This window comes from Urocitellus parryii, chromosome 7 (genome assembly GCF_045843805.1).
Source record: "Urocitellus parryii isolate mUroPar1 chromosome 7, mUroPar1.hap1, whole genome shotgun sequence".
NCBI classification, from domain to species: domain Eukaryota; kingdom Metazoa; phylum Chordata; class Mammalia; order Rodentia; family Sciuridae; genus Urocitellus; species Urocitellus parryii.
Genome location: NC_135537.1, coordinates 19,607,880 through 19,635,680, shown reverse-complemented (window position 1 = coordinate 19,635,680; position 27,801 = coordinate 19,607,880). Strand labels below are relative to the sequence as shown.

General features: G+C 36.3%; 1 protein-coding gene across 3 annotated transcripts in view; it reads left to right on the top strand.

The window, feature by feature from the left end:
• Col14a1 (collagen type XIV alpha 1 chain) overlaps positions 1–27,801 on the top strand; it is a 198,976-nt gene that overhangs the window by 3,139 nt on the left and 168,036 nt on the right. For all 3 annotated transcript variants that reach the window (XM_026393869.2, XM_026393868.2, XM_026393870.2), the window contains exons 2-4: positions 11,765–11,890; positions 21,728–21,844; positions 24,726–24,869. In XM_026393869.2, coding sequence (XP_026249654.2) covers positions 11,803–11,890; positions 21,728–21,844; positions 24,726–24,869 — 349 coding nt within the window. In that variant the 5' untranslated portion in view covers positions 11,765–11,802. The remainder of the gene's footprint in view (positions 1–11,764; positions 11,891–21,727; positions 21,845–24,725; positions 24,870–27,801) is intronic.

The window sequence follows — 27,801 nt, the reverse complement described above, 5'->3', positions numbered from 1 at the left end:
ATAACCGAGAAAATGTTTATAGTGGCTTGCAGTGATAGGGGTTCTAGCCCATGAGCAGCTGGCCCTATTCTTTTGAGCCTGTAGTGAGATAGTATATCACAGTGGAAGCATAGTAGAGCAAAATTACCTATGTCACAGGTCTGGGAGTTAAGAGAGAGAGAAAGAGAGGAGGGAACCAGGTTCTCACAACCCCCTTCAAGGGCACACTCCAATGACCTTAAGACCTTCCACTATGCCCCTCCTCCTCATGTTTGTAACACCTCCCAATAATACACCCTGAGGACCAAGCCTTTAACCCGTGGGCCCTTGGGGCACATTTATGATCCAAAACATAGCAGAAATCTCAACATAGTTATTTGTTAGGTATCTGTCCTTTTCTCTTTTAGAATCACATTTGTCTTTCAGGTACTTGGAGAAGTAACTATTCCTCCTTTAGTGATGAAACCACTGAGCTTCATGGAGATAAAGAAACTTTTGTGGGATTAAGAAGAAGATGATTAAGAAAAGTCTATATGGAAATTTGGACCCAGGTCACATTGGACACTGTCTTGAACAGCTTCCCCGACGGGGGAGTCACTTGTGATTGCAAGTGGCTTGGGAATAAAGGAACTGAGGCCACCCGATCTGGGAGCTGGAGCAGAGGATGGAAGGCAGACAGATAGGAGGGAGATGTCAGCTTGCTGCGTCTGTGCTCTTATGCACGTCCCTTTACATCTCTAGTTTTTATTTTCCCATCTGGAAAACACGGATAACAATAGCCACTTCATAGGGTGGTTTAAGGGGACTTAGTACAGAGCCTGGGAGACAACAATGCGTTCTCTTTTCTCCTGCTTCTTTTTCTTCTTTTCACTATTTTCTTTCCTGCCTCCACTGTTTTGTGGGCATAGTGAATAGAAAGGAGAGTGTATGGGCAGTTCAAAGACCCTAAGCTAAGGTGTAGAGCTTAGAGTCTCCATTTCCTCAAGGTCATATTTTTATCAGTGGACTTGTTGCTCTTTCTGCCCATGGGCCTTTGGTGGCACTCCCCTGGTGGGTGTCTTCAACTTTGAATTTTAGGGAGCAGTGTCTGATCTCTTTCCTCCCAAGAATTGCCTGGGTTGCTTGTGAAAACTGGTCCAGAGGGAGGCTGGACTTTGCCAAATCTGTTACAAATGTCTTAGGACACATCTGTCTAGGGGCAGTCAGGAGACCATTAATGGAATGAAGATCTGTTCCTTTCCGTCTCTGCTTTTGCAAAGAGGAGAACACTGAATTGATCTCCAAAAATGATATTCTACTGATGGTTTTTTTTTACTCTGCTTTTCCTGCACCCTCTGGTCCTGCCTTCTATCATGTACTGGCATTGTGCTAAACTTTCAAATTGGTTAAGTAGAAATGAATAGAATCAGCTACAGTACAGTATTAGATGCTACAGAATGGGAAATAAAGGTTATTCCTATAGGAACCAGAAAACAAAAGCAAAAACATTTGATCCCAAATGTGGAGGATCAGGGAATTCTTCCTGAAGGAAAAGATGTCTAAGCTGAGAAGCCCAGCTACCTTTTATGCTGAATATAAGAGATTTGGTTACAAATAAAAATCTCCCATTTCTTTGAAAGAGGCTCTATGTCAGTCCTTAAAAACAGAAAGGGTGGAGAGGGTGGGTAGAAGCCAGATGATGGAACATTCCTGTGTCAGGGAACTGTCAGTCCAATTTGCCTTACTTTTGGAATAGCTCTGGCTCCCATCACATAGAATTTAGAGCATCTAGTTTGAGACTGCTAGAGCAGATGCATTTCTGAGGCTAATGTGCAGTCAAATGTCATGCATTTGAGTAACTCATAGGACTGCTGACTTAATAGGGTCTTTCTGTCATTTAGAAAAAGTCAGCCCCTCGGGGTCCATGCCGTTGGGAGAAGAAAGCATCACTGGGTAGCAGAGCTCTGAACTGAGGCACACACTGGCAAGGAGAGTGCTAATTTCAAGTGTCATTACCCTAAACCAACTACAGATTGTGCAGTACCTCAGCTTTGGACTGTGTGTGCCTCAGCCCTAAGCATCCAAACATTGATAATTAAATCATTATTCATTGGTTGCCCATTATGTATGTGAATTTGTTTTATTATGAGTTAAACTTCCCATCTAGAGGTGTGGTAGTGTCCAATATCCAGACGGTAAGAACAATTACCACGGCCGTGGAGTTAACTGGAGAGTTGCAATGGGATGGAGAACAGATGCATTCATTGGAGGCCTGGTTAGTACTACTGCTAGTTGGTGCCCACGGGAATTGCTACCTGCTCCTGATGAGATAAAATTGTGTCAGGATACAAATCATATAGATCCCTAAGCACGCTGTTGGTTCAGCTGAGGTATTTTTTTCATGGTAAAGCTTTCCTAATGAAGGAAACAGGGAAATTCTTCTATTTATATTTTGGAGTAAGCACCTTGTCTCACTGTACCAGCAACAGTTTAGAGACTGGCTCTTTGAAGTAGTGCCCATCGTGGGGACAGAGGCCTGCATCTGGTGAGGACCCTTGTGTTCTCTGCCTCGCATCCTCTTCTTTACCATTTCTCTTTCTCTTCTCCCTTTTCTCACTACCACTTTACTATTTCCTTTCTCTTCCCTTTTGATGTTTCTATCTTGTGCAAAAATTATCGTGAATTTGAGCGTTTTGTCTTTTAAAAAGCAAAACCAGGAGAGCCCCAATACCCAAGGTAAGAAATGAGAATGGAAAACAATCTCAACATTACTGGCAATTTAAAACTTTGGTAATTAAAATAAGTATATTCCAATAAATTACAAAAACTGGACAAAATAGAAATCATTAAGATTTGTCCTAGGTTATATAGAAATTATAAATAAATAGGCTCAAATCGTGAAAAAGTTGTTAAAACCTTATCTCCCTCAAAATACCAAATCCTATGATTTTTGCAATAGCATACTAACAAAAAGGTGAAAGCCCAATGATACCAATGTCTTCTTACTATAGCTGTCCCATCATATGGTATGTAGAAAAAGGAAAACTTTTTGTAAAACCACAAAAATAAAACTAATATAAAAACTTGACAGCATAATAAAAAATGAAGCTATTGACTAATCTCACTTACTGGTCAATATAGTTGTTAATAGTATATTAACAAAGAAAGCCCAGTAATACATCAAAAGAATAATCCACAGTGATCAAGCTGAGATCATATTTTCAAATAAAAGTTTAGTATTAGAAATTGATTAACATAATTCATTGTAATGATAGATTAAAGGGAAAAAAATCACATTGATTCTCTCTCTAGCCCACTACAAAAATTTAGCATTTTTTCAGACTGATGATAAGGTCTACACAGATGGCTATTTACTTAACATGATACATCTATATCAGTATATATATGTTTGTCTTCTATCTGCCTGACTGTGTAACCATGTATCATTAAAACCAAAGTCATGTTAAAGAAGCATTTCTATGAAAAACAAGAACAAGACAAGATGTCCACTATTAATATTTTGGAAATAGTAGCCAAAGCAGAAAATTTAGAATGTATAGGAAAGATATCATTTGCAGAATACGTTTAGGAAATTAACTGTTATACTTTGACAAATGTTAAGCTATTATAAATACTAAAAACCTTTACTAAAGTGATAGATTACAAAACTAATATTAAAATAAACAGTTTTATTAAGCAACAACTTGTTTAAAATCTGGTTAAAGAAAAACCTATTTATGCTGTGAACAGTGGCACAGGAGAATCACAAGTTAAAAGTCAGGCTCAGTAACTTAGTGAGGTCCTAAGCAACACAGAGAAACTCTGTTTCAAAATAAAAAATAAAAAAGGGATGGGGATGTGGCTCAGTGGTTGACTGTCCCTGGATTCAGTCCTTGGTTAAAAAAAGAAAAGAAAAACATATATATATATATATATATATATATATATATATATATATATATATACTTTGTTTATTTAGGATATATATATATATCCTAAATAAACAAAGTAAAGGTAAAATATCTATCTATCTATCTATCTATGTAATGCAGTTGATTTCTTTCCCTAGTACCTGCCCTTTCTCTCCTTTCTTCCCTGTCCCTCTTCCTCTACTCCTCTGGTTCCAGGGCTTATTTTTAAGAAGGTCTCATTAGCTAATCCTGAAAATGTTCCTTATGATTCCGTCTGTGAGGAGGATGGTATTTTCAGTAGAGAGAAGAAATAAGGAATACCCAAAATGTATGATACTAGGTTGGGCCTATTGTTGTTGCTGTTACTGTTTTTTTTTTTTTTTATTTTTAATGCTTCCTGACCTAGATCATCAATTGACTATAAAGTTCTACCATAAAGTGAATATTAAAATCTTAAAAATCTACTTGGGGAAGGTAATTTAGAGGCCATATGACCACTACCCCAAGTTTGGTAACATCTCTTATGGATAAAAACTTACCCATCCTATGTCTTCAAACTTATAATAAAAGAAAATAAATTCAGCACAGTGGCACACTCCTGTAATTCCAACAACTTGGGAGGTTGAGGCAGGAGGATTGCAAGTTCAAGCCCAGCCTAATCAACTTAGGAAGACCCTGTCTCAAAATAAAAAAAGACTAGGGATTTAGCTCAGTGGTAGAGTGCCCCTGGGTTCAATTCCCAGTAGCAGTAAACAAATAAACATACTATTATTACTATTAAAATTAGAATTTGGATTTGGATCATACCACTTTTTCAAGTTTTGTTGTCAAATCTGCACAAAAGAAATCAGTTTTATCTTTTCAAGTATATGAACAAATCTGTTATGTGCCTCTGATTCTTAGTTTTCCTAGGTTGAAAGCCTGCTTAATTATTACCTTTCCTTCAAACTTTTTTGCATGAACTTGTCAACTAACTGCTAAGTCTTCTTCTAAGCCAGTGCATTGCTCATAAGTCATGTTTCCCACATTTTCATACAGTTGATTTTTTAAAACCTCTATAGATCTCTCCTCTGGAGAGTGATAAAAATGGATAGGAATGTATTTCAAAAAATCTAAAGCAAGTCACTCATGCAAATAATTGATGTGCCTGTACTCATCTGAATCTTCAGTTTCTGCTTAAGCCTTTCTGCCAAGTAAGTTCTATAACCTTAATATGATGGAGGAATAAAAAGTCTTTTGTTCCTTCTGTCCTTCCTTCTTTAGCATCTGCCAACTAACAAATTCATTGGTTATTATTTTACTATTTCTTTTGTGTTCTTGCAGCCTGTTGCTGACATTGCTACCAATTAGAACATTTTGAGTGCTACTCTATCAAATCATCTTAAAGATAGATATTATCTTCTACATTTTACTGATAAACAATCATAGAGTAGTTAAACCAGTTAGTTAAGGACCCCAGCAGATTATTGCCAGAACTGTCCTCCTAACTCCTACTTAGGGGTTAGAGGTGATGGCCTGCATCTTGTTGCGGGGTTCTTTCTTCTTCTTGCCAAGGGTATAAGCCACCTGAGAAATTAAAGTCTAGAATAACTAGTGAAGCACAAAAGACAAAGAGTCCGAAATATATTTTCAAAAGCAGAGCCCTGATAGGTTTAGTCCACAAGGGAGCTGGAACTAGACAAAAGACAAAATGGCTCCTGTGGTTTATTTAAGGGGGTACATCAAAGGCAGGGATAAGGTTTCAAGGGCAGAGTCTTGCTTTGTGATATTTTGCAGTCAGCAGGTTGATTGGCATCTTGGCAGGTCACACCCATCTCAGGTGCTGTGTGGGACATGGCAGAGCTGGATAGTAATTCGAAATGTCTCTGGGCAATCTTACACAGAAGAAATGTCCACTGGTAGTTCCCAGACACCACATGTTCCTATTCAGTAGCCTTCCATGCGCGGTGGCCCACGCACAGCCCATGGATGGCTCGTGACATCCCACTTTTCCATTCATACCATCTGTGCTAACTTTCCTTTGTATTTCATTCTTATTTCATTTAGTTTTTCAACATGTTTGCTTATAGCCTTCCTTATCAAGTAAGTTGTAAGTGAGCTCCCTAAAGGGAACACATGGCATAAGGTTTTGTATCTTCTTTAGTACCAAGTACAATGCTTTTGTTATATGAAGGACTCTCAGTAAGTGATTGTTGGAATGAAGATTCCAATACTAAAAACTCCTCTCAGGGCATAGAGTTTCTGGGTATGCATGTGCTAGATGGCTAATGGCAAGTTTGTTTACATTTATAGTGTATTTTGGGAAGTGGGAGTCATTGAATTGAATGTTGCCCAAGGTTTGTATGTGTACATGTAGATAACTCTGAGAGGTGGGGGATAAAAGAGAGGGAGCTTTATAAAAGCTTTAGAAGAAATATTTTAATGCGTTTTGATAAAAATGGCTGTGTATTAGGTCGGAGGTTTTGTAGATGTCTGGGATCACTGACTAATGGCTGTACTCAAGGTTTTTGCTCCTTATAAAACCTGGCTACACAAATAAAATTACAGATACCAAAAATACAAAATAGAGGCAGAACAAATTAGCACTAATGAGGCTAGTTTTAAGTTACTGATATTTAAGATTATGACCGCTTTTTGCAAGTTATAAGGAGTTTTTATTACTCTGGTTATAAGTAATTTAAAAGATACACAATTTGTGGATAATTTATACCAGTCTGTGGCTTATTTTTCATTTAGGATATCTTACATTACATATTATCACCTCTCTTCAAATTTAGTTTATACCTCTGAACTCAGAGCTAGGTAGCCATTTCTAGCATGATGCTTTCAAGCAAAATAAAGGTAGATAAATAAATAAATAAATATTAAAACCCAGGGGGGGAAATCAAGGTAGGATTTCTTGTTTTGTACAGGCTTTTGGGCAAAGTTTCAACAAATTTGACTTTGACATTTTGGTAAACGTTAAAATATCTCACGGATTGTTAGTAGAATTTGGGATTTTTCTTGCCTCTACTTTTCAGTCCAAAAGTTTGGGGACTTGGCAGAAAATCTTGGGAAGCTAAAATTCCACTTTTTCCAATATGCCATTGCTCATCCTAATTTAAAATAAACAACAAAAAAGAGCAGAATTTAAAGATAGGCTCCGCCTACAATTTTTTCCATGTAAATAATACTTAGTTCCCCCAACTGTTGCCAAGGCTAATGTAGCATTGATTTATTTGTTTAGTTAGCTCTTAAAGCCAGTGAAAGCAGATTAACTTCCAATGTTATATGTTAATTATTGCTTGGAAACATCTGCACACAGATATTTCAGTGCTTGGATGAGAACAGAGAAAAGACTGTTCACCTGATTATGACTTGAAAAACAATCCTTTAAAGTAATATCATGTGATGTCTGATATGTGTGGGTTTTTTTTTTTTTATATCGAGGATTGAACCCTGGGGTAAACCACTGAGCCATATCCTCAGCCTCTTTTATTTATTATTTTCAGACAGGGTCTTGCCAAGTTGCTTAGGGCCCCATTAAGTTGCTGAGGCTAGCTCTGAACTTGTGATCCTCCTGCCCCAGATTCCCAAACCACTGGGATTATAGGTTTGAGCTACTGACTTGTCCTGAACTTAAATGTGCATACCTGAAACACAAATGTGGCCTGTTTCTTTACCTTTCCTCTCATGCCTTGTTCTAGCTGACCCCTCTGGTTATATCACTGGAGATAGATAATTTTAGAAAGAACACTTCATTTGAGTTGAGAAAGTGGGTCTACTGTTATATTTTTCCTTGGCTATATGGGATACTACCTGTGTGCCTAGCATATTTACTGATGTACTGATTTGATAGGGCTGAATCTGGCTGCTGCATTTTTTGGACCCCCTGTATTCATGCCTTCTGTCTACATACGGGTTGCTCACACCCTTCTGGATAATCCACTAAGCTTGATTTACCTGCCTCTGTAGGGTGAGGGTTCTATGTATGTTCCAGGACTTTTCATGTGGTGTTTTATCAAAACTTCCATGTCTTCTTTGTCCTAACAAATAATTGGTTTGCTAACATGTAATAAATTAAATCAGGCTAAAATTACTTATAGATATTGGTTACTTAGTATGTTACCTATTATTTTCAAATTTCTTTATTATTCATTTATTACTCTCTATATACTATGATATTCTGGAATGAAATTTGAATATCAGGCTTAAGTTTTAAAACATATAGCTTTGAAGGTTCACATAATTGCTTTGGTATATTCGTTGTACTAACTCCGGGGTTAAAAAGGAAATTAAAGGTAATATGATGCTGCCAATGCATATTAAGTGGCGAATTAATGTCCTCAACTACAGAATGGCATTATATTAATTAAGGATTAAACAAAAACAGCAATGATAAAAGAACAGCAAAAACTAAAAAAAGAAGTGCATAAAAGCATAAGAAAGCAACTACACATGATAAATGCAAATTTTTGGTAAACAAAACAGTACCAACAATTTAGCAAAATAGTTGTTCTAAAATATTGCAAATAGGACAATCTGTAGCTTATTTACGTAGGAGGGAAGAGAGAAGTCAGAAAAATACCAACTTAATACACACAATATAGCAATAAACAAAAAAAAATAAATTGAGAGATAATACAACTATGTGTTAATAAATATGAAAATCCAAATAAAAAGAACAATTTCATGGAAAAATATCCAAACTAGACTAAGAAGTAGAAAACCTATGTAAATCTATAAAGAAACAAACAAACAAAAAATTGAAAAAGTTGTATAAGAATCAGCATCAAAAAATAAAAATAAAAAGACCCCAAAACCAAACATGTCCATTTGATGTTCTTATTCCTGTAACTTACAGTTTTTCATAGATAAATCTCAAGCTACTTAAACTATTACAAAACACTGAAAATACAGAAAGCTTTAATTTATTTTCTGAAGCTAGAAATATCTGGATGCCAAAATTTTTTAAGAAAAGGAAATTGAAAGTCAGCATTGGTTATTAATATAAATTTGAAAATTAGCTATATGAATTTGACTTTACATAAAAATGATAATACATTGATACAATGAAGATAAGAGAGGGAGGAGGGCTGTCCAGGTGGTTTTAGACTCCAGGAAATGTCTGATTGGTAGTTGTTAAAAGAGATTCTATGGTAATCTGGTGTATTACTGGCTGCACAAACTCAGCCCAGGACTAGGAGTTCAGGCATCAGAACACTCTGTGCAGGAGGCCCCCACAGATGGGCAAAACCTTGGAATCCCTGAGACACATCCTTGTCCAAGTCTCTCCTCACAGGGACCCAGCTCTAGTCTTCAAAGCTTTGGATGTTACTGGAATTTGGTTAAAGTAAGCAGCAGCAAAGGGCAGCGTTTCCAAGAGAAGGCATAAGTGGAGGCCATCTCCTGGACTCTTTTGTGAGTTATGCAATCCTCCTGTGGAGAAGCTATTTTGGCAACCTTGAGTGCTGCTTTAGTTAAGTACAGCAGAGGCCCAATGGGAGGCAGCTCAAGTGGTCCTGATCAAATCCTCCTCCACTGATCCGGCTTGCAGGATCAACCAAGGAATTAATTCATTATGGGAAGTGTTCAGGAAGCAGTCACCTCCTCCTGTGGCACTTTAGATTTGTTGATGACCTGGCATCAGCACTGGACTCTATCTATCCTTTGGAATCAAATGAACACGGGGGAGGCTGCATTTGGAATTTGAGGAGCAATGCCCATTTTGCAACTACTGCATTGGAATGGAATCCTAAAAAAATCCCTTCTGAAACAAAGTGTTCTAAACAGGAATTTATCTTCTAAATTCCCAGCTCTGTGATGAAAAGACACTCAGCTATAAGGCCACGGACTAGATCATGAGGGAGTTAGAAGAATCCAGGAAAACAGGAGGAGATCTTACGGTTTTACAAAGAAAAGGAAGGAATCCTCAGCCTACCCCTAACTCAGATCCAAAGTAACACTGACATTTCCTGACCTGGTGATATTCAGCTGAACCCAAGGCCATGTGTGACTATCACTATGAAGGTCAGGTTCAAGTGTCCCCAAGAATGTCCCCAAGAAGAGGCCAGATTTAACTTTAGGAGTTTCCTCTAAGGGGGCCATCAGGGACTTTAGCATCTATAGCTGCTACATGACACGGTGCTAATCTTCCCCACCCATTCCATTCACAGAATTGAACAGGAATAGGACTCCTACAGGACTCAGCATACCCCTTGGTGACAGTGTTTCACTGCACTGTACGGACAGAAAGTATGGAAGTAAGCATTGACTAAAATTTATTTCCCATGCTGGGCTCCAACCTAAAGCATAGTTGCTTTGTACCTTACTAGATTATATAACTTGTCTCCAAGAGTGGGCTGGTACAGCATCCCTCAAAAAGAATACCATCCAGGACCGGGAGAAGTAGCATGGTAGCAATTTCAAAAAAAATATTTGAGATTAAATAAGCAGTATGGAATTTTTAAAAAAGAAATTCTGGTACAGGGGGAGTTTGGTAGGAAAACAATAAAGTCATGAGTAAAAGGAATGCATAGAAAACGTATCTGGTCCTATAGAGTTAGTAGAGGTGACTATGAATTTGACCCCAAATTTCTGACTATTATAAAAAAAAGAATATGCTAAATTTCAAGACTAAAACTAAGAAAGATAGAATATGCTAATTTTAAGACTACTATATTATTATAATAATTTTTTTAAATTTTTTTTTCATATTTTTTGATTTTTTTTTCTTTTTTTTATTATTTTATTTTTTTTTAATGTTGGTTGTTCAAAACATTACATAGTTCTTGATATATCATATTTCACATTTTGATTCAAGCTGGTTATGAACTCCCATTTTACCCCGTATACAGCTTGCAGAATCACATCAGTTAAAATTTTTTATTTGTTCTAATATTAGATTAAATTTTAAGACATATGTTTCAGGAGATGTATAGGTTTTCCTCAGACTGAGAGCTGAGCAGAATTTTCCTCATGGTTCATCTAAAACAGTTCCCTGTTTCTTATTCACCATAAAATGTATTGAGCCCTCTCTGAATATAAAGATGATTCTAAGTATGTCTTTTTAATCTCTGAAGACAGGACTCAGAATTTCTCCTCCATAATGACCTGAAATAGAATTTTAGTGTGTGGGTGGACCTTTAAGATTAATAGCAAATGATGTCCTTTTTGACCCTTTCCCTTCCCTCCCTCTCTCCCCTGTTTTTCTTTTCTCTTCCCTTCCCTTCCCTCCCTCTTTATCCCCTTGATTCCTTTTTCCTTTTATCTTTCTCTCTCTCTCTCTCTCTCTTTTTTTTGGTAGCTCTCTTTCACTGATATTCTAAGGAAAAAGAAAAATCTGGAAGAGTTTTATATTCACATATTAGAAAAAAAAGACCGATGAGAAAAGATTAGAGATCATTCAACTGAATGAAGAGAACATGGATCAATGGGGTCATAGAGCATCAAGTGGGCTTACAAGGGCTCCTTGATCGCTAGTAGAAAGGTCCTGTATATTTGTACTCTGTAGGCAATCTAAGGCGGTGGTCGGAGTTCTAACTAACTATAGGTGATAAATATGAGAGGGACATGTGACCGGATAGGACATTGTGACGGGTTTTACTGCTCACTTCAGGTACAGTGATGGAATTTATCTCTTTGGGAGATCCACTATGCAATTTATGTCCTTAGAGAAGTGGCACAAAGCACATTCTGAACCGCTCTCCCGAATGCCTTCAGATCACTATCTCCATTTACAACTTCTTCTAAAAAATCTTTCATCAGTTTGCATTTTAGACTGTCATCCACAATGTTCTAGGGAATTAATTATTTCCTAACAAAGCCAATCCACATTAGCTTATTTGCCTGTCCTAGATGACCATGTATACTTACTTTCAGCTTCTAAAAAAAGTCTCTGTGCTTTCTGTTTCCAGGCCAGCTGCTACACCCCATGTAAAAGGCAGAAAATAAAATGAAGATTTTTCAGTGCAAGATGCGGTACTGGCTGATCCCAGCTTTTTTGGCAATTGCATATTTCTGCACTATCGTCCAGGGTCAAGGTAATTGAAAACTTTAACAGAATCAATGGGGCCTGAGAGTATAGCTCTCTTGGTTCTGATTGTTGTTTTAATCCACTAGGATTAATAGTGCTTCACTGGTTTAATTGTGTTTCTAGGCAGGCCAGTATGTCAACTCAGTTTACCAACTGTTTGTACTGTAGAAAGGTACTATAGCTTTGATGAGTATTACCACCTCACCAGTTAACTGAGTGTATTAATTTTGAGGTCATTGCTTAAGTAACACCTTCTGAAAATACCATGCAAGTTTAATCAGTGAGAATCAAATTTTCATATTATAAGATCAGTTCTTTTAATAGAGCTATAATATGCATGTGTGTATATTCTAATTATACTTCATCCCCCATATAAGTGTCTATAAAATATTTATACCCACTCATACTTGGTCCTTAATTTTGCTCCTTTCCTTGAAAATGGAGCACATAGTTTAAAGGCTCCTGGCAACCCATGTTAAGCATTTGTAATGATTACTAGCTTTGTTTTAATTGAACTTTGTGAGATCTACTCTTTGTATTATTACTGGGCTCCTAGTTTTTATTTTTTATTTCAATCTTATTTTATGACATAAATCTGTGGTTGAGAAACTATAGACTTGGCCCATTGCCGGTTTTTATGAAGCAAGTTTATGGGCTCACAGCCATGCATATTTGTTTACATATTCTCTGTGGCTGCTTTCTTGCTATGATGGCAGAGTTGAGTAGCCAATGACAGAGACTGTATGTCCTTCAAAGTCAAATATATTTACTCTCTGGCCCTTTACAGAAAAATCGTGCTAATACCTGAAATAAGTGCATAGTATTCATGAGTGTGTAGTGATGTAAGTAGACAAACATGGTAATCCTGCAGAGACTGAAGTGTTGGTGATGAAATGTCATTTATCACAGAGCAAGGAAATATAAATGTGACAAAGTGTTTTTAGGAATGTTAATGCCTAATGTTTGGAGTTGAGTGTTGTGGAAAACTCAAATGCATGAACCACCACACCCTGCCTCCTTAAAGGGAGGCTTATCTGTCTGGAAAGGAATAGAATTAAACTCTTTGCAAGCTCAAAAAGCTTTTACACGGTGTGTTTTTATACCCATATTTTCAACTGCTTCATTTTGCACATAGTGGGAAATTAGGTAGACAAATTCTGCTTTCCTTGTTTACATTGGTAAAAGAATGTTTTCATCAGTGGTGATTGGAGAAGCAATGATGGGAATCATAAACAACTCACTCCAAACTCAAGGATGCAAGATACAGGTCCTGAGGAACAAAGCATGGGCACGTTGCTCAACTCTTTAGTGTTGTCGTCTCAGTCTAGCTTAGTTCTTCAATGGTCAGTCATGGAGTAACATCATTAGAGCTCTTCTAAGATATTTCCAAGGGTGCACTCTACCAGGTATTCATTGTTTGCCAGTTTAAAACAACACTTATGGTGCACATTCTGTGTGTCCAGTTCAAGATCTAGAGCCAAATAGTATTTTATTTATTTTATCTTCAAGCAACTTGCTGTCTACTAGAGAGACAGACATATAGGCAGATAAGTCACAATATAAACTTTGTGCAGTTGTGGCAAAAGATGAAGGGGGAAAGATATATGGAAGCCAGGTTATAGAAGATTTTAAACAATTATGGTTTTTTTTTTTAAGAAAAACACTTTGATAACATTATCGGTGGTACTACTTTTGTTTGTAACTTATATGGGTTTGAGGGATTGGAAAAAGTAAGAGAAGTTAGACCATTAAAAGACATAAAATTGTTAATGAAATTGGTGTGGAGAATCTGAAGTATGTGATATGATAGAAAGAAGAGAATGAATCCAATAATCACTTAAGATTAAAATGATTCAATATGGAGATGGGTGCAGAAATGGGAAACATCAGCTATGAGTCTGAGTCTAAAACCCCGGGATCGAGACCTGAACGGATGGGACCTTTCATTTCAACCCTTGTGTTATTACTGCTTCTGTTTGTTTGCCTGATGATGGCTTACTATACCTCATTACAGGCAGTGAACTCTCTTTTGATGTCTTATTTCCAGTACAGAATGATTGCTTCAGTCATAATAGACATTGATTAAAGAGATTAATAAATGGAGCAGGTATTTGAAGTGGAAACAATGAGTTCAATCCTAGAAAAATATATGAAGCTGAAGTTGTTTTGGGGGGCATCCAGGTGGAGATGACTGGTAGGCACTTGGTGGGGAGTTTAAGAGAAGGATTTTGGGACAGGAGATTATATTTGAATTTCATTGTACCTGGGAATTAGCTGAGAAGAACCTGTAAGGTAGAGTTAGAAAGGGATAGATAGCTCATGGGAAGAAGGAGTGTGAAGTCCACAGAGAATTAGCAGTTAAGAGTTTAGTAGAAGAAAATGACAATTCAAAGTGTCCAAAACAAATTCAACTATCAGGAGAGTGCTGTGGCCTAGAAGTGAAGGCTGAAAATGACTTTCAAGAAGGAAGATGGCGGCTATATGCTGGAGGAAATCCCATAAAGAAAAACTTAACATTCCATTGGCTTTAGTGTTTAGGAAAATACATGAGATCATTGAGAAAACTCATCTTATTTCTACCATGACTCCTTTTAGTTACATGATTAATTTTGAGCAAGGGATAAAGAATATGAATTGCTTTATTAGATTTGTTTTCTCCTTCTGAAGCAAGTATAGTAGTGAGCTCCTGTGAGTTAGCTATGTTGATTCTAAGTTTCATTCATGTAGGCATGTTAAAAGTCATGTTTATGAACAAAATCGAAAAAAGGTCATGTGGTAGGCAGAATAATGTGCCCACAAAACTGTTCACTTCCTGATTTCCAGAAACTATGAACATGTTATAGCATATGTCAAAGGGGAATTAACATGTTGGATTGAATGAAGTTGATAATCTTCTGACTTTAAAATTATAGAGATTATCCTAGATTATCTGGGTGGCTCCAATATAATCACAAGGTGCTTTAAATATGGAACATGGGGGCAGAGGATCCAGCATCTAGAGTACCATGCTAGAAAGACTTAAAATATGGCTGTCTTTGAAGGTGGAAGAGGGCCATAAGCCAAGGAATGTGTGTGACCTCTAGTTGGAAAAGGCTAGAAAATGGGTTTTCCTTATTCCTTTCCTCGGTCTATACCCAAAGGACTTAAAAACAGCATACTACAGGGACACAGCCACATCAATGTTTATAGCAGCACAATTCACGATAGCTAATCTGTGGAGCCAACCTAGATGCCCTTCAATAGATGAGAGGATAAAAAAATGTGGCATATATACACAATGGAATATTATTTAGCAATAAAAGAGAATAAAATCATGGCATTTGTAGGTAAATGGATGGAGTTAGAAAAGATAATGCTAAGTGAAGTTAGCCAATCCCAAATAACCAAATGCCAAATGTTTTCTTTGATATAAGGAGGCTGATTCATAGTGGGGTAGGGAGAGGGAGCATGGGAGGAATAGATGAACTCTAGATAGGGCAGAGGGGTGGGAGGGGAGGGGAGGGGCATAGGGTTATAAATGATGGTGAAATGTGAGATCATTATCATCCAAAGTACATGTATGAAGACACGAATTGATGTGAGTATACTGTGGATACAATAAGAGATATGAAAAATTGTGCTTTATATGTGTAATAAGAATTGTAATGCATTCTGCTGTCATATATAAATAAAAAAAAGAAAAAGGAATATAGCCTACTGGTACCTTGATTTTAGTGCAGGATACCCATTTCAGATTTCTGATCCTTAAAGCTATTAGATAGTAAGTATCTGTTGTTTTAAGGCACTAAGAATGTAAAATTTGTTACAGCAGCAGTAGGGAACTAATACAGTTAACATTAAAAAGGCATACAGGCTGGGATGGGGTGGGGCTGTGGTTGTGGCTCAGTGGTAGAGTACTTGTCTAGCACATATGAGGTATTGGGTTCAAACCTTAGCAACCACATAAAAATGAAATAAAGATATTGTGTCCACCTATAAATAAAAAATAAACATTTTTTAAAAAATTACAGGAAATTAATTCCCTCTTAAATTGTTGATCAACAGAATGTACCTTATCACTTGGTCTCTTCATGTAATAATTCATAAAAATCTTTCCCCCTCCCAAAACTGTAAACCCACATTGGCTTGAGGAGTTGCATTTACCTGGATTATTCTGGCATCTTCTTTACAAGACAAGTTGTAAATGAACTGGTATGCAGGAAAAGTAAGGTGTTGACTGTAGGGAAAAGATGTGTATAGCAATGACAGAATGGTTGTATCAACACTTTCTCCGAATTTCACAGTAAATATGCTTTGGTTTCAGCAATGTTTGTTTTGGATGGTTAAAAAAAGGAACCACAGAAGGTAAAGTGACTGTCACTTAAAAACCTCAAAGCATATGAAATTGGAGACTTTTTATGGAGACTAGATGTCACTTTATAAAGGCCTCTGTGTCCACACATTTCACATGTATTTTTCAGTCAAACATATTTGAACATTGAGAGTATTTTTCTTACTGCTTTTTTCTGCATTTTTGTAATGGATCATGAAATTAAAATATATTAAATTCCAACATGGTTAAAAGAATGTCTCTCAAAATTTAATTACTCCTATTTATAAAATATTTGGGCAATGTATGTAACAGAAAAAATAAGTGACATAAAAACTAAGGGTTTGGGCTGGGATTGTGGCTGAGTGGCAGAGCACTTGCCAAGCATGTGTGATACACTGCTTTGAGTCTCAGCACTGCGTATCAATAAATAAAATAAAACTCCACTGACAACTAAAAAATATTTTAAAAAACTAAGGGTTTTGTTTTTTGTTTTAGATCCCTTAGAAAAAATAACCGAATAACTCTCTGCTATTTAAAGTTTTTTTTTAAAATATAATAAGTAGTCTTTTCAATTTAGGACCCTTAACTGTGCTTATAGAGGAAAATACTCTCAGTGTGACCTCTACTATAACATCTCTATCAAAAAGAGATTTTTGGTTGCACATAAAAGGAATTTTCTGTGGCCAACTTAAACAAAAATGTATACACTAGTAGGTCATGCAGTAGCTCAAATAATTAAAATAAAATTTAAGTAATCAAACTTGACAAAGATAAGAACATGGGAACCCGTGGTGATAGAGTTTGCAGGATTGATGACAATTTTGCACACAGCATGTCCTGGCAATGACATCACCAGAGCCATTTTTCCTTCTTTCATTACTGGACTCAAGTTTCAGATTCTGGGAGAGTCAGCTTGACCTGGTGTGAGTCATTTTCCCACTTACCCAGGGGAGCATGGGGAAGGGCAGTGCAGCCAAGGTTCCCTGAAGTAGAAAGACGGTTTTCCTTGGAAGAAAAGCAGGGTGCTGTTTGGTAAGGAAGAGGGGAGATGTTAATGGGTACTATGAAGACCACAGCTATGTGTTGCAGCAGTGCTGTGTGTGGAACAGCATGTTCTAAGAAATCAGTGAGAATATTTCACTAGAAATAAATCTTTACATCTTCATACAAGTATTTTGTATAGCAATGAGGGTCTCCTTCCACCATCCAATGTGAGAGAGAAAAAAAAAAAAAGAATAGCGTTACCCTAGATTAGGTAGAGAGAAGTGATGGGAGGGGAGGAAGGGGATGGGGAGATAGGAAGGTTGGTAGAATGAAACAGACATTATTATTACTGTGTGTATATATGTGACTGCATGATTCTGCAACCTGTATACTCAGAAAAATGAGAAATTATATCCCATCTGATTCAAATGTATGATATGTCAAGATCATTGTACTGTCATGTGTAACTAAGTAAAACAAAAAAAAAAAGAGATAAATCTTTACATAGATTACTACTTGTCAAAACAGCGAGATTTTAAAATGAATTGAAAAGAAAGAAAGAAAAGGAGGAAACAGCAGAAAATTGCCCTTTAATTAGCATTAAAAAGGCATACAGGCTGGGATGGGGTGGGTCTGTGGTTGTGGCTCAGTGGTAGAGTACTTGTCTAGCACATATGAGGTATTGGGTTCAAACCTTAGCACATATGAGGTATTGGGTTCAAACTCAGATTGTGAAATAGAATTTCATAAGTGCTGATGACAGGGAGGCTTCCACAGAATGACAGAAAGTGCCTCTCCTGCCTTTGGGCTCCGGAGGGAAAGACTGCAGTGAAATGCTTTGGCTTTGAAGAAAGCGTTCCTTCTGAAACGAATCACCATCTGATTATTATGGTTTGGACGTGAGGTGTCCCCCAAAAGCTCACCTGTGCGACAATGCAAGAAGGTTCAGAGGAGAAATGATTGGGTTGTTAGAGCCAATTAAATCACCCAATCAGTGATTGAATCCCCTGACAGGAATTAACTGGGTGCTCACTGAAGTGGTAGGGGGTGGCTGGGGGAGGTGGGAATTAGGGCATGGCTTTGGGGTATATATTTGTATCTGAAAAGTAGAGTCTTTCTCTCTGCTTCCTGATCACCATGATGTGAGCTGCTTCCATTTTCCACACATTCCACCATGATGTTCAGCCTCATCTCGAGCCCCGAGAAATGGAGGCAGCCTTCTATGGACTAAGACCTCTGAAACTGTGAGCCCTCAAAGAAACTTTTTCTCCACTGTAGATGTTCTGGTCAGATCCTTTAGTTACAGCAGTGAAAAGCTGACTAAAACACCCATACAGCAAACAAACCAACCAACTCTATATTTTTAGCAACAGGACTCACCCTGCACCAGAAAAGATAATGATTTGGATCCTCCACCTTCCCTTTTGGGGTGAGGTTCATGGACTCACAAGTGTTCTATTGGGCCTACCCTGGCTCAGGAAGCCTTGCTTCCCCATGCAAAGGATGAGTTTGTCAGCTACCTCTAGGTTCCTGGTGTGTGCCAGAAATATAACTATACATTTAACTTTTGTTCTTTTTTTTTGAAAAATAAGGACATAAACTGACACAAGTTAGCTTATGAGTCAAGTTCAGGCAAGCATTTGTACTTACTGGAAGTTAAGTATAGTGTATATGCAATAGAAAGCCCTTCCTTTGTGCTTGCTAAAAGAAAAAAAAATCATGGGTCTGGTATTAACTATATACAAATTTTTGTTCCATGAGATAAGAGCAATTATTTCTCCATGAAACTAACAGTGTTTCTGTCAATTTTGCTGCCCTTGGTTTTGGCCCAGGTCCCAGGACCTTCCAAAAGGGGAAAAGGGCTAACTTTGAAATCCACAACTGTGACCTCATGCCTCTTTCTTTTTTAACTAGCATTTCTTTTTTCAATGTTTTTTCCCCAAAGGCAAAAACTTAAAGGGATTGTGAACTTTGTGTCTAATCATGATTTTCTTGTAGCAATTATGAGAGTTATCTAAATCCTATAGACATTAATGTGATGTGTTGATAAAAGGTCACAGTGGTATTGCTTTTTGCTAGCAGTCACAATGCAGCTGTAGTCATATGAATCATTTGTAAATTAAGAAAAACATTGACTATTGTTGGATTTGGTTGTTGCATTTTCTCCAGACTTTGTGTCCTTCAACAATCCCATACAAGCCAATGCTAATCTGGTTTCTGGAGCACCATCTGCATTGTCTGAGCACTGTCTATGATGTCCTCTGTACTTTTTTGCTGGGGGTTTAGAAGGTTAGCAATTGACTAAAAAGATGTTGAGGGCTATTAATGCAGAGAAAATAATAAAGTAGTAGCCTACATGGGAAAGGCTCTATAGATTTAGAATTTCTCTGCTCTCTGTGAGATCTCAATGTACCTGGTAGTGGTAGTGGGGTGCTGGTAGAATCAGTTGACTCTTTTGGAACCATCTAGATTGAAGCCCCCATTTGATGTACTTTTCCACTTGATGGTTCTCAGGCATGCTGTTTTTCTTTCAACTGCACAGTCAATGCAGAACTTGGCCAATGATATCTACCAGCCCCTTGAGTTGATTTGACTCAGAAACTTGGATCTAGTATTTAATTTTTTTAATTCTTATTTTTAGTTTTCTCTCATAAGTAACAAGAACCTATCATGCATAAGGTTTCTTCCCAAGTTGAAGACTGAGCAATATAGTAAAAGTTTCTCTATTCATCCTAATGCTAGGTTTAGCCACCTTCCACTTCCATTTGAAAATAGTTGTCCTTATGATAAATTTGTACTTTCTGATCAATAGGGGGAGGGGGAAGCAGTGAGTAGGGAGAGGGAAGGGGAAGAAGAGGTACTGGGGTCTGAATTAAAACAAGATATATTCAATACTTATATAATTATGTCAAAATGTATTCTACTGTCATATAAAACTAAAAAGAATCAATAAAAAAATTCCTGCTTTCCCATTAACCAATGAAAGGTAAATTCTTTCTTCCATTCATTATCAAACTCAGAATGGGAAGCTGATGTGTTTGTCCCACATGACTGGCACTCTCTACTTATGGGTAGTAAGAAACAACGAGAAAGTGAACACTGTTCTTATGATTGTCTTTCAGTGCTTTCTGACTTCAGATGAGGGAATAGTTTGTAGAGTAGTTAATTCTTCATGCATCCAGCTCAGTGAAGGGTGACTTCTTAGTGTAGATCTTCATCCAATCAAATAGTGTGTGCGTTTCATCTGGGGTCAATAATTTTCCCTCACTAGTATGTAACCTTGAGCAAGTCTCTTAGGTGCTCCTTGGTTCCTTTATCCGTAGTATTGGGATAGCAATACATTTTTGTGAGGACTTAAATGAACTCAACAGATGTTTGAGGATTTTTGAGCTCAAAGTTAGAGGAAACAAGGGAAAAGGGGAGGAGATATTTATTGACCACCTATTATAGTACATTATATCCATTAGCTTATTCAAAATTATCATCTTGCCTTTGCAGAAAGTATTGCTGTCACCTTTTCTAACACTGAGAAAACTGATTCTTTGGAAAAACATAATCACTTGTTCCATGTTATTTAGGCAATAAGTGATGGAACTGGGAATCATATTGACATACAAGCCCCATATGATGCCACATGCTATTTTATAGGACTCTTGTTTCCTTCCTTTATACTCCATTTCTGAGATAAAAAGGCTGGGTATAAGAGTGGGTAATGAGTGCTAACTTTCCTGTTATTTATTAACTTTTCTTTCTTTCTTTTTTTTAATAAAAAACTAGATATTTTTAGGTATTATGTAATAAAAACCTTCTTAACTAAAGTCCTTCTTTTGAAATTCTGGAACATTTATGGAGGGTGCTGAAAACATGTTTTAAAATTTGAATGACTTACTCAAAAAGCAGCTACCCATTTTGATGATCTGTCAAAAAAAGATTATTAAATATTCTGGGTGGAATCATGACCCATGTACTATGTATCTGACAGGTTTAAGTCAGTTAATCTTGAAGAGTTGATCCAAGTTTACAAAACAATTATCTTTTATTTGATCCTTTGTAAGCCTTTGTAATTTCTTTCTCAGATGTTTTAAGTGACTATCTTATTACCATAATTTGTTCTAATATCCTTCTCAAATATTATATCATTAAAAATATTGGATCACCACAGTGAGAAACCAAAAGTCATGAGTACAGTGGTCCCAGTGGAGAAGATTATAAATGCTCACAAGTTCCAAGTAGGAAATTCATCTTTACAATATAATAGAGGGATTTTACAAAATTGGCTTCAATTTTTAAACTACGATAGAGAATTAGATTCTAACACTTAGTTCTTTGTCATAAGGAGTCATATTTGACAAATAGGTGTCTGTTAAGTAAAAAACAAATGCCCTCCCATTTGCATTATTTTACAAACTGAACATTAATGGGGTTTTAGAGAGAGCATAGTTTGAGGCTGATGAAGCATGTGTATTTTGAATGTTACTTTGATTTTTCAGTTTAAAAAATGAAGTGTGGACATTTCCATGTTTAAGCCATTTTATTCTTCCTTTACAGTGGCTCCACCCACACGGTTAAGGTATAATGTCTTATCTCAGGACAGTATACAGATTTCATGGAAGGCTCCAAGAGGGAAATTTGGTGGATACAAGCTTCTTGTGACTCCAGCTTCAGGTAAAAACAATCAATAAGAGCATTAGCACCTTCTTTTGTATAGGTGGTTAGAAGTGTTGCTTTAGGGATCATTTGAAAGCTCTTTGTTTTATTGAATCTTTTGAGCTTGAAATCTCACCTTGTAATCAAAGAAATTATGTTCTCCAAAGTATAAAAAAGTGATCTTGATCTCTTTGTAATTAATTCTCTTCAGGTCAAATTTCCAGAGCATGGAAGAATCTCTGTTCAAGTCCAATGATGCTTCAAACGTATAATACACCTGGGTGTCATGACTATTTAAATACATTATAATCAATTAACTTGATAGAATGTTATTCAGAAATTACACCTTATTACTGTAAAGGCTAAGTAGACATTGTAAAAATAAGTGATAAATTAAAACAGGAAAAATATAAACAAATTTATCAATCATGAGTATAAAGTAATATGTAAAAAATTTTAATTAAATTTTAGTTGAATTTTTCTTTCTCATATTTATGCTTCTATTATACAAGTATGATAAACTGAAGAGAGGGCATCTGAGGGGATTGCATGGGTGTCGTGGAAATGAAGAAAGAATCAGCAACTGGACTTTTTAGTTCAAACCCTGGTTTGGTCATTTTTCAATAGTGTGATTCAGGAGAGGTATTTAATATCTTAGTGCCTCTGTTTCTTCTATGCAATGTGTCAGGCAATGTTAGTGACTTCCTTGTGGAGGTTTCATGAAGGTAGATTACTGTAATACTGGCGTGGGAGCTTGTTATGAAATGCTAAAGATTAGGTCTCAACTCCAAACTCCTGAATTGGCATCTGAATTTTAAGAGTCCCTAGGCAATTCCTATTTGTATTAAATCTGAGAAACAAGCAAGTGACCAAGCAAGAAACACCTGGCTTCTTGCTTGGTCACTAAAAAGGACATTTTTTAAAATTAAGAAATACTATGCATAGGCTCATTAGAGTGACTTTCAGTTGAATGACAGCAGATGCCAACTTTTCCTGTGGTGGCCTACAGAAGTGACTCACTTGGAGAAAGAAGCTCTTGGAGTGGGTCCCAATTATGAATTTTTTGGACTTTTAAAAATAGTTGGTTTAGGGGCTGGGACTGTGGCTCAGCGGTAGTGCACTTGACTGGCATGTGTGATTTGATTCTCAGCACTGCATATAAATAAATAAAATAAATAAAATAAAGGTCTATTAACAAATATATATATATATATATTTGGTTTAAAAAAATAAGACAGCATGGAAGTTTAAAGTTTAAGAGATTCTTGAATACCATTATGATTCTATCTAAATGTCAGCATACAAGTTACTAATTTGTGGTACTTTGGAGAATTCCCTATGTCATATTTTGGAATGTAATGAGGAACCATACAATCTTAGAAGTGATTTGGATGGCTGCTGAGCCAAACCTCAACCTGATCCTTCAATCCCCTGTGAAACTGTGCATCCAAAAATGTATGTGCCCAGCTCTTACTTAAATGTCCACAATGAAATAAAAATAAAAATATGGATAAAATGAAAATAAAAACTGGGGTGAAAGCAAATTATTTTCTGGTGAGTGTTGAGTTTACTTTGCATAATGTCCTTATTACATTCCCCCAAGTCAGTTGAACAGCTTGACACTCTGGTATCTACTTGACTAGACATAGTAAATAAAACTGCAATAAATAAATCTAGACACATACTGTTTATAGATGTTTTAGTACTTTGAGACATAGTCCAAGTATTGTTTATGCCAGTCTTTCACCATGATATACTGCAAGGATGCTAATAGCCCTTATGCAATCAAATGGTTTAATAGTCAAATAGATTTGGGAAATGCTAGTTTAGACAGAGTTTTAAACTTTTTAATGGAAGGATTCTCAAAGCCTTTAATAAAATAATACATTATGTAACTCTCAACAGAAGACTCTAATACACAGGGTTTTACACGGAACTTTTTGTTTTTAGCAAAGCACCCATTGTGAGAATTTACTTTCGGTGAATTTTATAGTGGGTGAATTTTAAATGATAGAAATTTGTGGAACCATATTTAACATCTTGGATGCAAATGCATTTAAAAAAAGGGGCTTTGGCAAGAGAAAGACCCAACTTTCTGTTCTAGTAGCAGGCAGCATGAAAAGTAACATCAAAAACACCTTTCAAACTTAATGACATTCATTTTATTAGAATATAATTAAAATATATTATAATCTGTGTTACCTTTGATTAATTTGGCAAATTTCAAACCCCTCTTGCTGTTACCACTAGAGGGATAGAGTTTTAAATTAATTTCCCTTTTCTCAGATGTAGTAACCCATACCAGAAACTTTTAAGTGGGCAGGCAATGCATGGTTTCTTCAGCATCCTGAGCCCATGGTGGCTAGATTTAAGATAATTCAATTGTTCATGTTTCCAGGATGCTTTGAATTACTTAGAGAGGCCATAGGAAAAATTCCAGTGTGGATAATTATGTTCAGCCTGCTCATAGCTCCCTTTTCACTTTTAAGTGGAACTCTTTTCCTTGAAGAGTATATCTGATATTGAGGGCCTGCTGTCTTCTGCCTTTGTATCGTGGCTTTGCCTAGAGAATACAAGTCATAGTATGTTGTGATGGAAGATTTTCATTAATGTGCTTTTATCTAATTTAGTCAGTTATCCAAGTTTTCTAGTAAAAGAGAACAGCTGAAAATGAGAAAGTTATATTCCAAGGAAGTGCTATATCCATGTACTATTTATTACATGCATTTTATACGCCTTTACCTTTCAACATGCTCAAAACATTATGCTGTACACTGTAAAAGTAAATAGTGAAAATGAATTTTAAAAGTGTCTTAGCCTTTTAAAATCTTGTTTTATTATTTCATAATGCACATAGTTAACCTTATGTAGAACTGTTTATCTTTCTGTTTTATTATAGGAGGAAAAACCAATCAATTGAATCTCCAGAACACTGCAACTAAAGCAATTATTCAAGGTCTTATGCCAGAGCAGAATTACACAGTTCAACTTATTGCATACCATAAAGACAAAGAAAGCAAGCCAGCTCAAGGCCAATTCAGAAGTATGTATTTATAGGTCTTAAAGAACCACTGTGGGGCTCTGTTCCAACATTGGATTTGAATCTGTGGTATATATTCTAAATGCTTACAAATGTAGATTTTTTTCTAGATTTGCAGAGATCTTAAAAGAACTTCACTCCAACCTTCTATGTATACCTCCTATCTCTACCCTTCCATTTCCTTATTGTGGTGGATTCCTCCAATTCTTCAAGTTTTACTTTCCAAATGCTCTCCCTGACATTGTTTCCTGAGTTTTACTTAGACATCTCTCCTGTGTACCTTCTCTGGTTGTACTAGCTTCCCCTCTGGTTCAAATGACATCGAATCCCAATGGCCTTTTTATTTCTCTGTGTCCCTGACAAACAAGCTTATAAGGTTTGAGAAGTCAGAGGTTCGATTCCTTCTATTTTTAATTATATTCTAACTGCGTATCAAATGCATGTCCTAATAGGTGCTCAATAAATACTTAAAAACTATATGATGATGCCTGCATCTCCTCTGTAGAATCATTCAGCAAATGTAGAGTGTGCAGGGGATATTGTAACCAGGGGAGAAAGCCCTGAAGTTGCCCAATTCATGTCTGCACAGTTCTATTAGAAAGCTTTTCCTAATATAGAGTTTAAAATTAGTCCACACAGGCCCTGGTTCTATAACTATCAGGATGCATTCATTCATTTATTCACTCCCTTTTTAATTAAAAGTATGTACTACATGTCTACCACGTAGCAGGCCATATTCTCCGTACTAGACACATGTTAAATCCTTTTCTCTATGGGCTGGGTGTTCTAGTTACCAGAGAGGCCCTCTTCCCAGAGGTGATCTTTCAAATGTGAAGGACAAAATTCTTGTATTGTGAGTAAGAACTGAAGAAATCTATCCTGGTTAACTTTCTGTTACTTCATTGCCAAAGAGCAATTTAAAACATAATATCCCCAAATCAACCAAATGGTACAATAAACCCCTAAGTTTTCATCATCCAGCTTTAGCAATTAGCCACTCATCATGGTCAGTCTTCTTCCTATATAGGGCCACACTCTCCTTATTGTTTTGATGCAAATAATAGACATTATTTAAAATAGAGTTTCCTTATATTAAACAACAGCTTTTTCAATTCTGCTGTAATATTAATCCACGCATTCAGGAGGCCACAGAATCTGAAACTCTGTATATCAATGTTCTGTCTGGATTTCCTACACCATGTTTCCTATTTTCTTCCTTCCCTGAGTAATGTTCTGTGTGAACATTTGGTGACTTAAAAAAAAAATTAGAATGAAATCAAACAAAACTTTGTTAACCTACTACCTCTTGAAACATGTGAACAAAGACATTTGGTATATTCACCTATCAGTGGGATGTACAGATATTATAAATATTATATTCTTTTGAGACTCTCATTGTCCACAAGCTCTGGAAAAGTTTTTTAATATTATTTTTAGTATAAATCAGCCTCTTCTTTTATTCAGTTTTTAGCATCTTATATCTATATAAGTGAATGAAATAATTTAAAGTCGGTGAGAAGCAGTAAAAGGTGAAATGGTTTGTTTAGCTGGAGTCTGAAGGTTTTGCAACTGTATATTTCAAATATCCCACCAAAAGAGCAGTAGAAGAAACAAAGGCCCTTAAAAAAACTTTCTCAGTAGCTACTTATTCAAAGTACTTAAAAAGAAATTCATTTGTTTACAGCTTGATTAGCTCTGAGGAATAATTGTAGCAAAGGTCTAACTGGTTAGCTAGAAAAATTATATGCAGACTTTTTCTTAGCTATGTTATTGTTACTGGCAAGAAAGAGGGATTAGTTTGACTTAAATAACAGTTTCTAAGAAAGAAATTCAGTTAACTTTTTTTTTGGCATGCCTTCCTTTTTAATGTTGCATGTCAGTAATATTCTTCCTCCCTGTAAGATGGAGTTAAAGCCTGGTTTCTATGACTTGAAAAATTTCAAAGTTAGATCCAGGAAAATTGTGGTCAAGACAAAGCTTTGTGGGTATAGGTTTGCAGCTAGTGCAGGGATTTGGATTCTTTATGAGCCATCTTCTTTTGGATATATAGGAAACTTATACAACCTTTGGATTTTAAAGACAGAAGGGCATGTCCAAATGCAGGATATTAGGCGTCCAAATCTGCCACACATGACAATAACTTCCAGTCTTGGTTTCTTCATCTGCAAATGGGGATGACAGCATGTATGTAATGTTGTGTGGATTAACTTCAGTACATAGTAAGACATAGTAGTTACTGTTGTAAACCACTTTGCTCACGACAGTTTTCTAGTTATGTCCTTATGCAACTAGGTGTGATATATCTGTTGTACCTTCTAGGTGACCCATTGAGCCAATTTTCAAAGTGATTTATTTTTCTTTTTTATCCATAAGTGGGGTTATGGTATGTCATGGCAAACTTTCTTTTCAGTGACCATTTTTCCTTTTTGGAATGATCTTTTGCTGATCTCTGCCTGCAAAATTCTGCCCATGTGACTTAAATGTCACCTTTCCAGTGAAATTTCTCCAAACTCCATTTTTGGAATTATTATTCTTTGCCAGATCTATTTCTACCTCCAGTTGTACTCAGTACAATTTTTCTTATATTAAATTTGCCAACATATATTCTTTGAGAAAATATAAGTAATTTGGGGCCAAAGTCCATGTGTGGGTGGAGTTGAAGATGTAGATTTGGAAATTATCCATGGGGAAGATGAGAACTTAAATTGTGTGATAATAAAATTACAGGCGGAGTTTACAGAGATGCAAGGCAGCTTTTGCAGATGATTTTTTTTTCCTGGAATGAAATAGAAAAAGATCCAAAGAATGAGAATATAAAGGAGGGGTTAGCCAGGATAATGCCTTTGTAAAAGCTGAGAAAAAGATTTTTTAAAAAGCCATTTTAATCAGTTTTTTCACTGCTATGACCAAAGGATCTGACAAGAACAATCTCAAA